Source organism: Colletotrichum higginsianum, chromosome 8 (assembly GCF_001672515.1).
Source record: "Colletotrichum higginsianum IMI 349063 chromosome 8, whole genome shotgun sequence".
Classification (NCBI taxonomy): domain Eukaryota; kingdom Fungi; phylum Ascomycota; class Sordariomycetes; order Glomerellales; family Glomerellaceae; genus Colletotrichum; species Colletotrichum higginsianum.
In genome coordinates, this window is record NC_030960.1 from 589,754 (window position 1) to 605,537 (window position 15,784).

General features: G+C 58.1%; 4 protein-coding genes across 4 annotated transcripts; 2 read left to right on the forward strand and 2 right to left on the reverse strand.

Annotated features, from left to right (window-relative positions):
* Window positions 1-530: 530 nt before the first annotated feature.
* Window positions 531-1,142, reverse strand: CH63R_11191 (Infection structure specific protein; the record flags this gene model as incomplete). Its single annotated transcript, XM_018306165.1, has 1 exon — window positions 531-1,142. One exon carries the CDS (start codon window positions 1,140-1,142, stop codon window positions 531-533), a length of 612 nt encoding a protein of 203 aa, XP_018153006.1.
* A 2,589-nt stretch (window positions 1,143-3,731) lies between these two features.
* CH63R_11192 (uncharacterized protein) lies at window positions 3,732-5,779 on the forward strand (the record flags this gene model as incomplete). The annotated part of the gene is made up of 5 exons (XM_018306166.1): window positions 3,732-3,763; window positions 3,834-3,911; window positions 3,975-4,476; window positions 4,528-5,143; window positions 5,220-5,779. 5 exons carry the CDS (start codon window positions 3,732-3,734, stop codon window positions 5,777-5,779), a joined length of 1,788 nt encoding a protein of 595 aa, XP_018153007.1.
* Window positions 5,780-6,149: 370 nt separating this feature from the next.
* Window positions 6,150-7,811, reverse strand: CH63R_11193 (UDP-glucoronosyl and UDP-glucosyl transferase; the record flags this gene model as incomplete). Its single annotated transcript, XM_018306167.1, has 3 exons — window positions 6,150-6,420; window positions 6,549-7,199; window positions 7,285-7,811. The coding sequence occupies 3 exons, from the start codon at window positions 7,809-7,811 to the stop codon at window positions 6,150-6,152; spliced, it is 1,449 nt and encodes a 482-aa protein (XP_018153008.1).
* A 2,922-nt stretch (window positions 7,812-10,733) lies between these two features.
* On the forward strand, window positions 10,734-15,267 carry CH63R_11194 (ABC transporter; the record flags this gene model as incomplete). The annotated part of the gene is made up of 3 exons (XM_018306168.1): window positions 10,734-10,877; window positions 11,105-12,041; window positions 12,194-15,267. The coding sequence occupies 3 exons, from the start codon at window positions 10,734-10,736 to the stop codon at window positions 15,265-15,267; spliced, it is 4,155 nt and encodes a 1,384-aa protein (XP_018153009.1).
* Window positions 15,268-15,784: the final 517 nt, after the last annotated feature.

Genomic DNA, 15,784 nt, shown 5'->3' on the forward strand with positions numbered 1-15,784 from the left:
GTGCGGCTGTGAATATTTGCCAATGGGTGACTCGACAACTCTGCGAGGTTTCCGGGGGTTGTTTCTACCATCTGTCATTTGGCGGACTGAAGGGCTCAGCTGTTGCCCTGAGAAGTTTGCTCACTTCACCGGGACCAGCCCAACATGCAAGTGCACTTCAGATTTTATGATTGAGAGTCAGAACAGCTATACATGTAGATGTTCACTGATTCTTCATAGCCTCGTGGCGGTGATATTTGAAAGCATACGACGCTTTCATGGGTCGTGTATACAATTTAAAATTTACAGGTATATGAAATGCTGGCAGCGATGACCGGAGAACCGTTGCGCCTACCAACTTCTAATGGAAGTGGAACAATCATTATCGTTAAAAGACTAGGTAGTATGAACATGCTAATGCTCACGGTCTCTCCTCTCTAACACCCATAGCAATTCTAGGACATCCCGGAATATCCAAGTCCCAAGCCCGATCCTCTCACATGCTAGTCGCAGATGAAACATGGAAACAAATTACGCTACGAGCACCTCCCCTACTGCATCGCAGCGAAGACGAAGCCGGCGGCCGCTGCGGCGGCAAACGCCATGCCGGTTTCCCGGGGGGCGAAGTTCGGGGTGGCCGTCGCCGCTCCCGCACCCGCACCCGTCGTGCCGGTAGCGGCGGCCGTGCCGGAGCCCTCGGAGGTGAGCTCGGCCAGCTTGCTGCTGCAGAGGCCGCCCGACTGAAGGATGCTCTGGACCTCGGCGGAAACGAGGGGAATGTCGGTGCACTCGTGCCAGACGTCCCTCATCTCGGACATATGGGCGGCCCGCCACGACTCCATGGAGCTGTACCACGAGGTGTAGACGGGCGCGATGGAGCCGGTGACGGACAAGGTCTCGCAAGGGTCGGCGGCGGAGCTGGCGAGGTCGGCGGTGGCGGCCCAGTTCTCGAGCTCCAGGGGCGGGGTGGGGAGGGGGTCGGAGCCGGTGACGGCGTCGACGAAGGCGTAGATGGCGCTGGTGCACTCGGGCGTGCCGCGGGCCTCAAGGACCTGGATGATCTTGGTCGGCTCGATTCTCTTGTGGATGTTGTTGAAGCGGATCTCATCGGCGGCCACGACGGTGGCGGCGAGGGCGCCGAAGACAGCGGTGGTGACACGCATAGTTGCGAGGGTATGTCTGATGGCTTACAAGAGACTATGTGGGAGAGGGCGTCGTCTTTGAGGTTGAAAGAAGGGAGAAGAGACGACGGATAGTTGAGAGGCTTAGTTGCATGTAATGACTGGACGTAGGTGAGCCGGATCTCTCGCAACTTCACACGCGACGGCATCACTACTTATATCCAAACGTCTGACTGAGGCCCCCCCTTCCATCCGCTCAGCAGCTTGGGCTGATGCCTAGCACTCGGCGAGAGGCACCCCTTGCCCGGATGACTCCAGCGAGGAAATGAATCCAGGCCAGGCCCCAACCGAACAGTTTCCTATCTTGGCTTGGTTCGATGATACCAAAGAGCCTTGTTGCTGGCCAAAAACTAACAAAATCTCGTGCTGTGCCGCACGGCTGCCTGCTGTAGAACCCGCCCAGGTTCTTTAGCGCTGCCAATATTTTTTTTTGGACAATACAGGCCAAGTGATAGGGTGACTGGCCTCAGATGGACCCCCAGTTGAGAATTTCCGCCTGGTGGCAGAGCCCACTTGGGTATCGGGTTGTTTGCTGGGCCGCCCCCTGCCTGGCCTTGCGGAATACCGGCATGGCGGCTTTTGGTCGGCTGCTCACGAGGCGGCGTCACATGAACCAGAGTTACTACGAGACCGGGCGCGACGGGGGGGAGGGGGGGGGCCATTCATGTGGTAGAAAAGACTCAACTTTTCTGCGCCATGCTCCGAGTTGACAGTTTGTATGCGTAAACTCCATCTCAGTTTGCACACACACACACACACACACACACCCACACCCACACCCCTGACAGGACAGCAGAGCCGAAGGATGGAAACCCTGGGCTACTCTTGTCCACTGCATTTTGGCCTCGAATCGGTCTGTCAGAGGGTTAGCACACGGGTGGAGCTGTGCCTGAATACCCCTGGTGCTAGCAGCCTTTTTACTACAAGGGTGGGCCATATGCGGAATTTGCGACTAGTATGCGACTGGTCGGCCTTTGGGGCCGAGTCCTGAGAAGTGAGAATGTAATATTGAGACGGGTTGAACCTGATGCCATTGGCTTCGTTCCATCGTACGAGAGAGACAGAAGGCTTGTCTGGTGTATTGAACGTAGCAGCTTTCTCGTGAATGCGACGCTAGGGCATTATACACGCCTGGTAAATAGACAACCATAACACGAATAGAACACGTAGAAGTACAATTATAACAGGCCAGGGCCGTCTTTGGAACTTAAGATGCTGTCAACGAAACATGAGCCCGTCGGCATTAGAGAACTAATCTAACAAACGAAAAGACTCAACTCTCAGGAGTTCACCAGAACAACTCCGAGCCTATATCTTGTTCCTTTCGGGAACAGAAGTCTAGTTGGCACCGAAAGTATGGTACCACAATTCATTTTCCCAGGCTTAACGCATCTTAAGGTGACCGATACCTCGTCCAAGACCTCGAGAAGAAAACCAACAGGCAGCCGTCTTCTACAATGCGCGCAACGAGTACCTGTATGGGTTACTATTTGGGGCTCGAAACTCAGAATGAGCACACCCAATAGTTCTCACGGGACTCACAGGCGGAAGGGAAAACCGAGTTGCTTTATAGCCCTAATAGAGGATGGTGGATGGATGGCGTTCAGTCAACTTTTACTTGCCAACCTTATGGAACGTGTAACTGCAAGAAACGCGAAAACCAGGTGCATGGATGTTCGCTACAAGGAGGGTTTGGAATGATCGAAGACTTGGAATCGAAGTACCTATTGAGGATTTGGCAGTCCTTGTCTGCGCATGAAATGTAATTTCTTGCAGAGAATCTGGATACACCGAGCTAGTCAATACCGCGTTCCAAAGGAGTAAAAATGTTTACACTTCTCTCTCCTTACATCACTAAAATACATCGAAGTACACTTCCTAGTTAAATCTTAGGATCATGAAATGCCTACTGGAATGAGCAGATACCAGAACATGCGGTGTACCCCGTGAGAATGGCATACACTACTATCGTAGACGTATCATACTCAGTGTTACAGTATCTATTTTTACATGATTTTCGTATCAGACAACTAGCAAATATAAAGAACATAAAGCCCGCTCAAATCTTGTTGGTACTTGAGCCACGTTCGATCTGCAACCTGCAGCCAACAGCCTGCTTGACACCGCCCGGTTGTCCAACGGCTGCACCCACCGTTTGCATGATCCATTGGAGATTCCGCGTGGCATATGATTCGGTTCGCAATGCAAGGCCATATCGTAAGATGCAGCCTGATCTGACATGCAGCAACTGGGCAGCTTGTTCCCGTTAGTGGCAGGCAGCTTGGCCGGCCTGACCCCCAATGAGGCGTCCCTATGCTGTCTTACAATCAGCAGCAATTCGTATTCATGGTCGCCACCCATAACTACAAATTCGCCGGACTGCCCTATCTACATGTTTTCGAAAACAAATACTTTGAAAACCAATTACTGCGTCCAGCAAAACAAACGTCGAAACCTGGGCGGCCGCAACGACCAGCCACGCCTAATCCCAGATGCAAAGTCCTTTCTACTCAGAGGTTGGGAATAGTGTGTCATTGGTTTCATCTACGACGGGATTTCACTCAACCCACAATGAGCGTTGTGACGAAACACGCTGGGAGGACGTAAGGCGTAGTTGTGTGGAATCGGCAGATGATGAGAACATCGAGATGATCCCTATTACAAACAGGACAGAAACACGCCCGACCCAGGCGAAAGTGAGAAAATCAAAGAGACGTGTGCTTTGGCAGATGGCCGCATTTTATTTTCTAGGTAAATTCCCAGACCGATCTGGTGTTCGTTACCCGCCTGCTCTTGAATAGACCGTGCTGACAGTTTCCAAGGCGTGGCTTTTATGATCATCCATTTGGTTTTCTTCTTCTCCCTCCACGGCAAACCCGTCGAGTCATCATTTGTCGGGCAGAGCCTGCAGTCGGCCATCGCCAACTTCCTGGCCATAGCGGTTGAGATCTGTCTTCTGAGCGGCTTGGGCGTGGCGTACGATCAACTCCTATGGCGACTCTTTCGAAACAAGGCTCTCCCAGCTGTGACGATCGACAAGCTTATCAGATTGGCCACGAGCCCTTGGAACCTCCCACGCCCCGGTATCTTTCTGGCCGCCCCTGAGCCGTGGCTCGTAGCGTTCCTCTGCCTCTTGGTGCCTCTGGCGATCGTTTTCCCGCCGGGTGCGTTGACGGTAGAGTACAGAGAAGCAGTCCAGCCGGTGACACTGCACGACGTGCCGACAATGAACATCAGCGACTGGGGGAACGGGACTGCCCATGATCTATACCATCACGCACTGTTTGAAATACCCGGCGAACTCATGACTTCCACTGTAGGTGGACGTTGACAGACATTCAGGACTGTCTGCTGACAACCCATACAGTCAAGTCGAGCCATCTTGCAGTTGGAATCCGTTGCCGACCGAGTCCTGGCTTCTGGCGAACCAGTTCCGCTGCGGCTACCCTGCAAAGGCACATGCAACTACACGAGCACCATCGAGGGGCCGAAATTCAACTGCAGACAAGCATCTCTGACCGAGTTACCCGAATACAGTCAACGTTCTGCCAACGGCACCTTGGAACCCTTTACCAAATGCCGCGGCGGAGACGTATTCCTGGCATGGGACGAGGCCGAGATGGAGCTCAAGATAGAAGATTCCTTCAAGGTGGCCTGGTTCCCGATCAAAGGCGGCAGTTGCGTCCCCAACGCGACCATGAAGGCGATGGCTTGCTCGACCGCGCTCGCAACGTACCGCCTGACGATAGCCACTTTTCAAAACGGATCTCGCGACATCCGTGCTTCCATTCTCAACGAGACGGCAATATCGACAGGGAAGCCCATGGGTACCTCTTTGCATGAGTATTTCCCCGGGGAGAAGTTTGTCAACGAGTCTAAAGCGGCGCAAGATGATTTGACGACTCAGTTCCGGATCTTGCAGGCTCTGGCGATAAGGCAGGCGGCTGTGCAGTCACTGACGGGATCTATACTTTACAAATACGGTAAGCCCATTATCACTTAATACCTAGAAGCAGTCCGTGGAGTATCTGAAGTGTAGAGGGGCTGACACCCGGTCAGATCTGTTTCCAGGCGTCCCGGCCCTCGTTGTGAATGGGACGCGAGCAGCTGGGAGCCCGTATATTGGAATACGCAACAAGTTTGGTATGGATGTGAACATCACGGCCGAGAGCCTGCAGAGCTATCTCCAAGACGTCCTCATATCGAGTATATCTCTCAACTGGCTGCAGCCCGAGACCCTTTGGACCTACAGCGAGCCCATCGAGGGCTTTGAGGGCGCAGCGGTGTACCTCTTCAGCGAACCGTGGCAGTTCTACGCACCGTACGGTTCTTGCCTCGCCGTGACAACGATTGTCTATCTTCTCGGATACCAGGCGCTGCGCCGGAACGGCTCATCGGCCGGCAACAGCTTTCTCCAAATCGTATCGACGACGAGCCCGGGCGGGATCCTGCGGGAGCTGGGCGAGGAATGCAGCTCCGGGGGGTCGGAGAACTTTTCGAAAGAGTTTAAAGGGGTGAAGCTGCGGTTCGGCATAAAGAGAATGGACGAGGGCCCAGAAGCCACGAAATCGGACGGCGCCGTGACTCTTCTCGGTACGGAGGCTGAAATTGAACCATAACGTTCCGTTGTTTTGAGGATGAATACTTTGGCGAAAGTGAGACGGAATTGTTTTGTAGCTTGTCAAGCCGGATTGTCAAGCTGGAGAACATGTACTCGAACGGCTTCTGTCTGCATTTCTTCTGAGATGGCACTTCTGAGCATTGTTGTCAAGTGACTGTTTCAGCTTTCCGTAAATAAATATCTGTCACCTTGTAGAAATAGCAAAACCACTCCTCCTGACTCCTTGGCATGGTAAAGGGCTTGACAGTACAATTTGTGCGAGAAACGAAGAAGCTCTACATGATTCAAAGAACTTACAGCGGTGTGAAACCCGAGAACCGACATCCCACCAGACTCCCTGATATCTAATGCAACGTCCGACATGATCATCACTTCAATTCCTTCAGAATCGCCTTTGCGGCAATGACCCTGCCCCCGCCGTCCGCCCTGCAGACCTCCGCCAGGTCGGCGGCCTTCTTCCTGAAGCCCTCGGCGCTCTCGCCCAGAACGACCTCTTTCAGTATGGGGCCGAGTTCCTTGGCGGCGCACTTGGGGGCGTGGTTCGTGCTGCCGCGCTTCCCGATGCCCAGATACTCTACCCTCGTGGCGAAGTCGTAGGTGTCGAACCACACGGGGAGGACGACCTGAGGGACGCCGGCGCTATTAATGTGTCAGTTGAGTCTCTTGAACTTCCCCGAAAAGAAGACGGGGGGGAGGGTTCTTGAAGTCCGCCAGAAAAAAAAGGAAAAAAAGAACAAAAGAAAAAGGGTTGCAAATGAGCTTCATACCTGACGGCCTCGAAGTACGAGTTGGCGCCTCCGTGGTTGACGGAGCAGACTACGTTCCCGGACTCGAGGATGGCCATGGGCTCCGCCTCGAGCCAGTCGGTGACGCGCACGTTCTCCTCCCACTCGGAGCCGACGACGTCCAGCACGGCGGCGAAGCCCTCCCCGGCGTACTCGCCGCGCTTCTTGAGCTTCCACAGGACCTGCAGCTCCCGGCCGGCCTCCTTGGCCGCGTCCAGCAGAACCCTGAGGGCGCCGGCCAGCTCCCTCGCGTCGACCTCCTCGTAGGTCGCGTGGGTCCCGAGGTTGACGTAGACCGTCGGGCGCTTGGCGATCCAGACGGCCATCCCCGGGTCGGTCTCCTTCAGGGGTTTCGCGGGCAGGACGATGGGCCCGCACGAGACGAGGTGGTCCGGCACGACGGAGAAGGGGAAGTCGACGGCCGGGTTGCTGGGGAGGATGACCTTCAGCCCCTCGGGGGGCCAGAAGGCGACGCGGCCCCAGTCGGAGTACTCGGTGCCGGTCTTCTCCTTGATGTACTTTGCGTGGTTGATCCAGTAGGGGTTGGAGACGTTTCTGCTGTAATGGTAGAGCTGGTAGATGGCTGACGGGATCTGGTACCAAGGAACGGGGTACGAGATGGTGGATCGGGGCCTGAGGGGGGGTGTCATTCATTGGGTGTCAGTGGGCAGAAGGGGCGAGCGTGCGACGGGAAGCGATGGGGGGGGATATGTCCTACGGCGGGTGCTTCCATACGGCCTCGAGCCGAGGCTGGGTGGCCAAGATGAACTCCCTGTAGGTGTTGGGGGAGAGGATGTGCCAGTTGGGCTTCAGCTTCCAGAGCACGGTGATGGCCGGGGTGAAGAGGTTATCGGCGAGGACGAGGTCGGCGTCGACGTCCGTGACGACGCGCTCCGTCTGCTGGACGAGGTCGACGTACTCGGCCGAGGTCCACGGGGTCGTGATGCGCGGCATGATCGACGCGGCCTCGGCGGCGTTCCACGGAGTCGGGTGCAGGGCGCAGACCTCCTCGAAGCGGTGCTCCGGGCGGTCGAAGAGCGCCTCCTTCCACGTGGCGCCATGGAGTTCGTGGAACGTGGCGGCCGGGGCGACGGCGGCGACGGCCTTCTCGAGGGCGCCGAAGGAGGCGACGTGCAGGTCGATGGCCGGGTCCTGCTTCAGGAGCTCGTGGCTGACGGCCAGGTAGACGTTGGCCTGGCCGAGCTCCGCGTTGGTGATGAGCAGGATCCGTTTTCGTCCGGCCATGGCTGCGTCGGTTCGTGGGATTCCCGCGGTGCAAGGAGAGCGGGAGGGGAAGGAGGACATCATCACGGAGACCTCACGCTATGCGGGCTGAAGAAAGGGTTTAATAGCACTATGGCATTCATCAATTGTGTGCCGCGACTGGGACCCCTCCCCCTTCCCCTCCCCGTTGTCAGATCGATACGGCAGGAGAGTCAAGTGGAAGTGTATGCCAAGAAGAGCCGAAGGATCAAGGAGACCCATGAGTTCGGCAGCAGACTATCCGTAATATCTCGCAGAGACAAGCCACCGGCTCCCGCAGGAACACCGCCAAGAGGAGCTCACCAGGCAGTACGAACCGGAGTAAGAAGGAGAAAATAAAATAAAAATAATCAAGGTTGTGGGCAGTCCCGCCCGATCGATACAGACATACCCATGTCGTGTCGGTCTAGAATCCCATCAGGCCATGAATAGTCTAAAAAACATGATACGAAAGGATCTAGGGAGGGGGGGGGGGGGGGGGGCTGATGGGAACGAATGCAGCCGAGAGAATAAGGAAGTTTCTGCTGCGGTGCGTCTAATCTGATAACTCAAGGCTATTTAGCGAGGGGACGGGAAGGATGCAGAGACCCGTCGGGCTGCTACATGGATGGCTGGAAAAAAAGAAGAAGAAGAAAACTCTACTAAAAAACCACAAGCATGAGAAGGGAGATGGGCGATTCACGGGCCAGAACCGGATGTTGCGCCGCTGACAGGGCGGTGGGACATGGGCGACAAGATGGAGATATCGAGGGGCTTTGGGAATGATGCATCCGAGGCTAGCCAGACATCGTGGCCCATATGTCTGTCCCCTGGGTCATTGGTGGCAGATGAGGTCTGGAAAAGGTTAACTCAAGAGGTTAACTCTGCCGCACTCAAACCGTTGGGCCGGGATAAAGGGGTTTTTGCACACGTGTAGTATCACTGAGGGTTCAGCCGGACCGTGGCACACCCTTTGTCCCGAGTTCAGCTCCGTCGGGGTGAGGGGAGGGGAGAGCTGGCTGGAGCATTCGGATTAGATCCACAACAGAACAGACTGGGCTCGGCTGCTCCAGGATATGCAGTGCAGTGTACGGAGTCATGCCTGGGCACCGGTCCTAGCTCGGCTCGTCTCGCCGTTTAGCCAACCGGTTGCGAGCCGAAGTGGGCTGTGATGCCGATGCTCTCGGTTCAAGATGCCCTCGGACGAGTCTTGGGGGGAGGGGGATTGCTGGAGAGTGGGAAAAGAGGGTATCCGTAGAGTCGCCACAGTAGAGAGAGAGAGCGAGGCTGCTTTAGGTCTCCTTTCATGGCGCCGGCAAGTAGTCACAGCATCACAGCATCACAGCACCCCATTACCTCATCCATGTGTATGTGTATGTGTGTTTGTGGGTGGCATGTGCCGTCTTGGACTTTTTTTGCTCGGCTCGGCTTTGCTTCAGGGCGGGGCAAAAAACACGGCGACGATCTTTTGTGGGAAAAAACTGTCGGCGTGTCCACAAACACAAAGAGGCACACGGCGGCGAGCTGGACGGGGCGGAACTAGGTCACCACGGGAGAGGGGGGGGGGGGGGGAGGGCAAAATCTTGCCATGCATGCTACATGGACACGACAGAGAACTTGAGAGGCAATGCGACACACGCTTTTAGTCTGTGACTTCTCGGTTCATCTGCTCTCCTGCTCCCTCCAGTTTAGGAAGTTGGAATAGTCAAAAAGGGTATGGGATGGGATGGGGGATCATGGGAGGATGGGGAGGGGGGAAGGGCGGGTTTAGTAGTCTCGACAAAAATCCTCGAGTTCCCCCAAACACACCCACAACTCAGGTTCTAACTACGTAACTCCTAACGCCGTCCACTTTACTTGTGCCACATCTGACGCTATCTAGGCTATCGTTCTTACCGTTCAGACTCAAAGGGGGCGAGGGGACAGGACGGACGGACGCCTCGTCCTCCGGTAGCTCGGGGAACTAACCCCCGTCGTCTCAGCAAAAACACGCAGTCCAAAGAGTCAAGAGTCCCTCCCGCATGGATCAGCCCGAGTCAACCCACCGGGTGCAAATTAACCTGGCTAGCGACATTGCTAGCGTCCTATCTAATCAATCAGATCATCTTATCTGATCACACCCTTCACCGCGTGCTGCATCATGACTGGCCACGTCCGCCCCTTGTCCGGTCCATGGAGGGTTCCATTGCTCCATTTACTCCGTTTCTGCGCTGCTCCATCGTCCATGGGCTGGCTCCAGTGCAAAAATTCTTCTTTCGCCGAGAGAGAGAGAGAGAGAGACACACACGCAGAGACGGACACCCTGATCGTCGCTCGTAGCCGATCTGTACGCGCCTCTTTCTGGTCGTAAACCCGCGCTGGCCAAGACCGACGACCCCCGGGATCGGCCACCATTACTCTGTGCTCATTCTTTCGCATGTGCCCTTGACAAACCCAAGCCGGTTGAGGTTTTTTTTCTTACTACTTCTCTCTTTCGGTCTTCTTTGCTATTACGCAAGAGAGGGGCGCATATTCTTGCAGCGGGCATCTGACTCTCTACCTTACACTGCTCCGTACTGTATCCATTAATTAGCGAGGGGGAAAAGAGAGAGGAACAAGAGAGAGAGAGCGAGACGGAGAGGGACCCGGCTCAACTTGCTGTCTTTTGTCCTTTTCCTTCTTTCGAAAAGGTGTTCTCGAACTTCTTCCTAACCCCCAACCTCTCTACCTCTTCCTCCTTCACACTTCTCCTTACCGCCCTTCCGTTCTCTCCCACACCCCCCCTAGTCAACCGCGGCCGTATCCTTTTTATTGCTGGAATCGTTCGATCGGGTCCCAGCACCGAGTAAGGGCACGCGGCAACATCCCAAGCGGTCCCCCCTTCCCTTCTCTTGGGGACTCTCGATCCGATCTGCTGAAAACCAGTGACGACCCAAGAGAAACAAGATGGCGGTAGCTGAGAAGCAGGACGCCGAGAAGGCGGCGGCGGCGGCGGCGGAGGCAGCTCCTCCAGCGGGCGAAGAGCCCAAGAAGACGGAAGAGATCAAGGCGCAAGAAGAGGCCAAGGAGGAGCCTGAGGGCGGTTTGCCGGTTAGTCTTTCCTTTCCCAACAGCTGTGATGCCATCTATGGCTTCTGCAAGCACTCTTTTCGGCTGCCGTGAGCCGGGCCGTCCCGCATGATGCATTCATTCCCCCCCCTCCTTGGAAGAGAAAACACCAAGCAAAGCATCCTATCTCTGGACGGCATCTCACAAAAAGGCATGTCTGCTCTGATTTACCGACGACTGACGCCTCTTCTCCCTCCCCCTCACTACAGTTCACCAAGCAGTTCTTCATCTACTTCCGTCTCCTCTTCGCCGCCGACCCGACATGGTTCGACTACGCGCTCGTGGCCTTTGGCACCATCACGGCCATCGGCGCCGGCGTGCCGTTCCCGCTCATGGGCATCATCTTCGGCCAGCTCGTCGACAACATGAACGCCGCCACCTGCGCCGCCGACGGCACCACGACGGGCGTCGACCCCTTCGCGTACGAGGCCGCCATCAACCAGAAGGTCATCCAGACCGTCTACGTCGGCGTCGCCGCCCTCTGCCTCATCTACAGCTACATCCTCTCGTGGAGCATCATCAGCCAGCGCATCGCCCAGCGCCTGCGCACAAAGTACGTCTCGGCCCTGCTGCGCCAGCCGCCCTCCTTCTTCGACAAGCGCGCCGCCGCCGGCGAGGTCTCGAGCCGCCTGCACGGCGACATCACCGCCATCCAGTCCGGCACCTCGGAGAAGGTCGGCATCGTCATCTGCAGCCTGAGCTTCTTCGTCACCGTCTTCATCATCGCCTTCACCAAGCAGCCCAAGCTCGCCGGCATGCTCATCTCCATGTTCCCGGCCTTCATGCTCTCCTCCTTCGTCGGCGGCGGCTACATCACCCGCAACGTCGGCCGCATGACCGAGGCCGTCGGTAAAGCCTCCTCCATCGCGTCCGAGGCGCTGTCCCACATCTCCGTCGTCCAGGCCTTTGGTGCCGGCCCGCGCCTCGAGGCCAAGTTCGCCGACCACATGATCACCGCCCGCAAGGCCGGCATGAAGAAGGCTGCCGCCGCTGCTGTCCAGGCCGGTCTCCTGTACTTTATCGCCTACGCCGGAAACGCCCTGGCTTTCTGGCAGGGTAGTATCCGCATCGCCGACTCCATGGCTGGCCGTGGCGACGGTGCCACTGTTGGTGAGATTTACGCAGTTGTCTATCTGCTTGTTGATGGTGAGTTCTCGATTCCCCTCCTCGATTCCCCCCCTCGATTTCCCTCCTCGACCCCCCCTTTGATATTATACACACCCAAACATTGTCATCACCACGGTCCAAACAACAGAAACAGCGGCTAACCCTTCATGTCCCCCCCCCCCTCTCTCTAGCCTGCATCATGCTCGGCTCCATCGCCCCTATTCTCCCCCTTCTCGGAGGTGCCTCGGCCGCGTACCAGCGTCTGTGGGAAGACATCCAGGCGCCCTCGGAGATCGACGGCACCTCGGACGAGGGCAAAGTCCTGCCCCTGGACGACCCCAAGGGCTTCGAGCTCCGCAACGTCACCTTTGAGTACCCGTCGAGGCCCGGCCAGCCCGTCCTGCGCAACGTCGACCTCGAGTTCCCTGCCGGCAAGTACACCGCCGTCGTCGGCCTCTCCGGCAGCGGCAAGTCCACCATCGCCGCCCTGCTCGCCCGTCTCCAGGACCCGAACCAGGGGGAGATCCTCCTCGACGGCCACGACATCCGCACCCTCAACGTCCGCAGCCTCCGCAGCTTCATCAGCTTCGTCCAGCAGGAGCCCTCGCTGCTCGACCGGTCCATCCTCGAGAACATCGCCCTCGGCCTCATCAACTCGCCCAAGCCCGAGCACGAGCGTCTGAAGCCCTACCTCAGCGGCGGCCAGCTCGCCGAGCTCGCGTCCAAGGGCAAGGACGCCCTGTCGGCGGTGAACAACTACGGCCCCGAGATCCAGGAGATCGTCGACCTCGTCCGCCACGCGGCCGAGCAGGCCGACGCCGCCACCTTCATCAACCGCCTCGACGACGGCTACGGCACCTCGGCCGGCCCCAGCGGAACCCTCGTCAGCGGTGGCCAGCGTCAGCGCATCGCCCTCGCCCGCGCCCTCATCCGCGATCCCAAGATCCTCGTACTCGACGAGGCCACCTCGGCCCTCGACTCGGCCAGCGAGAAGCGCATCCAGCGTGCCGTTGAGCAGGCGGCGACCGAAAACCGCACCATCGTCTCCATCGCCCACCGCCTGTCAACCATCCGCAACGCCGACAACATCGTTGTCATGGACGCCGGCCAGGTCGTCGAGCAGGGCACTTACACGGACCTGATGGCCCGCGAGGACGGCGCCTTCGCCCGCATGGCCAGGCTGCAGAGCGTCGGCACGACCGAGCGCGCTCCCGACGCCGGCTCCGCCTCGGGCGACTCGCTGGATGCCTCGACGCTCAAGGACGACCACGTCGTCATGAGCGAGAAGACCGACGAGCACCACGTTGCCGCCAAGAGCCTGAAGCAGACCAAGTCCGGTGAAAAGGGGAGCAGCGACGGAGACGACGACGACGAAGAGAAGAAGAAGAAGAAGGACGAAGAGTCCGAGATCGCCGGCCTCGACGCGGCCAAGCCCTACAGCACCGTCCTCAAGGGCCTCGGCCGCCTCATCCGACCGTCGCTGCTCTGGCTCGTCGTCGCCATGATCGCCGCCACCATCGTCGGCGGCACCTTCACGGGCTCCGGCCTCATCTTCGGCTTCACCGTCGGCGCCCTCAACCCCTGCGCCAGCAGCGTCGACCGCATCCTGTCCATGGGCCGCTTCTTCTCGGGCCTGCTGTTCGGCCTGGCCTGCATCGAGCTCTTTGCCAACTTCTTCGCCTGGTCCTGCTTCGGCGTCGTCGCCGAGAAGCTCCTCTACTCCGTCCGCGTCCTGTCCTTCCGCTCCCTGCTCGACCAGGACGTCCAGTGGCACCAGTCCGACGGCCGCAGCGCCGACGGCCTGTTGACCATCATCACAAAGGACACGGCCGCCATTGGCGGCTTCAGCGGCTCCACCATCGGCACCGTCTTCGCCATCTGCGTCAACGTGCTCGTGGCCGTGATCCTGTCCCACATCATCGCCTGGAAGATCGCCATCGTCTGCCTCGTCACCATCCCCTTGCTCCTGGGCTCCGGCTTCATGCAGCTCCGCATGCTGGCCCGCTACGAGGAGCGTCACTCGGCCGCCTTCTCCAACGCCACCTCGGTGGCCACCGAGGCCGTCCAGTCCATCAAGACCGTCGCCGCCCTCTCGCTCGAGAGCCAGGTCATGGACAACTACGCCCGCCTTCTGGCCCCGCCGCAGAAGCAGATGGTGCGCGCCTCGGCCTCGACCAACATCTGGCTGGCCATCGCCAACTCCACCGGCACCTTTGTCAACGCCCTCGCCTACTGGTGGGGGACCCAGCTCATCATGCGCGGCGAGTACACCCAGACCCAGTTCCTCATCATCCTCGTCGCCATGCTCGTCAGCGCCCAGCTCTGGGGCACCATGTTCTCCCTCGCCCCCGAGTTCTCGCGCGCCCGTTCCGCCCTGTCGCGCATCATGTCCGTCATCAACCTCGGCAAGGACGACGACCTCAGCAAGACCGGCACCCAGCCCAAGCAGCTCGCCGGGGACTCCAAGGCCGAGGAGGACGTCGAGGCCACCGGCGAGGTCAAGGCCAAGCGGCCCAACGCCGGCGGCGTCAGGGTCACCTTCAAGAACGTCTCCTTCGCCTACCCGAGCCGCCCGGACATCAACATCCTCGACAACGTCTCCTTCACCCTGCAGCCCGGCCAGTTCTGCGGCCTGGTCGGTCCCTCGGGCGCCGGAAAGTCCACCATCATGAACCTCGTCCAGCGCCTCTACTTCCCGTCCCAGGGCCAGGTCCTCATCGACGGCCACGACATCGCCGACCTCCCGCCCTCCTTCCGGGACACCGTCGCCATCGTGCCCCAGGACCCGACCCTGTTCGACGGCAGCGTCCGCTTCAACGTCGGCCTCGGCTCCGCCCCCGACACCGAGGCGACCCAGGCCGAGATCGAGGAGGCCTGCAAGCTGGCCAACATCCACGACGTCATCATGGCCCTGCCCGAGGGGTACGACACCGAGTGCGGGCCCTCGGCCTCCCGTCTCTCCGGCGGGCAGAGGCAGCGCCTGGCCATCGCCCGCGCCCTCGTGCGCAAGCCGCGTCTGCTGCTGCTCGACGAGAGCACGAGCGCCCTGGACGCCGCCAGCGAAGCCGCCCTCCAGGAGGGCCTCGAGCGCGCCTCGCGCGGCACCACCGTCCTCGCCATCACCCATCGCCTGCACACCGTCCACAAGGCCAACGTGATCCTGCTCGTCGAGGGCGGCCAGATCGCCGACAGCGGAACGCACCAGGAGCTGATGGAGAGGAGGGAAAGCTACAGAATCAACGCCATGCAGCAGATGTTGCAGTGAGGACGGAGGGGATGTTATTACTCCCCTCCCTTCCCTTTCTCTTTTCTGGTTCGTTTATCAAACGAGGATTTAAAAAAGCACGTCTCGGAGTCTGTTATTGCATTGGCTCTGGAGGGATCGTGGGGATTTGTTTTTTTCTGCATAGAATCTGTACACTCATATAATACCTCGATAGCATTGCATTGTTTTTCATTCCATAACCGTTGGCGCAATATAGACACCCAGAGTCTCTTCATCTTTTATGCGTACCAACTATTGCCCCTTGGGTGTGAATCGTGATAAAGGTCTTTGGATACGGCGTGCATGAGTTGAGTTCAAGCTCAAGTCAGTCTGGCAACTGCATTCAACGACACTATTGCCTGTTCCATCGCCAGAAGACAGTCAAACCAGGGAGGGGGGTATGGGTGAACTGATAGCGTTCTGAAAGGTCGTGATTTTTCATTACATTCTAGTAGCTGCTCTACCCTCCTTTCCCAATATATTGCAAATGGCTTACCTTGACGCTTGGAAACATATC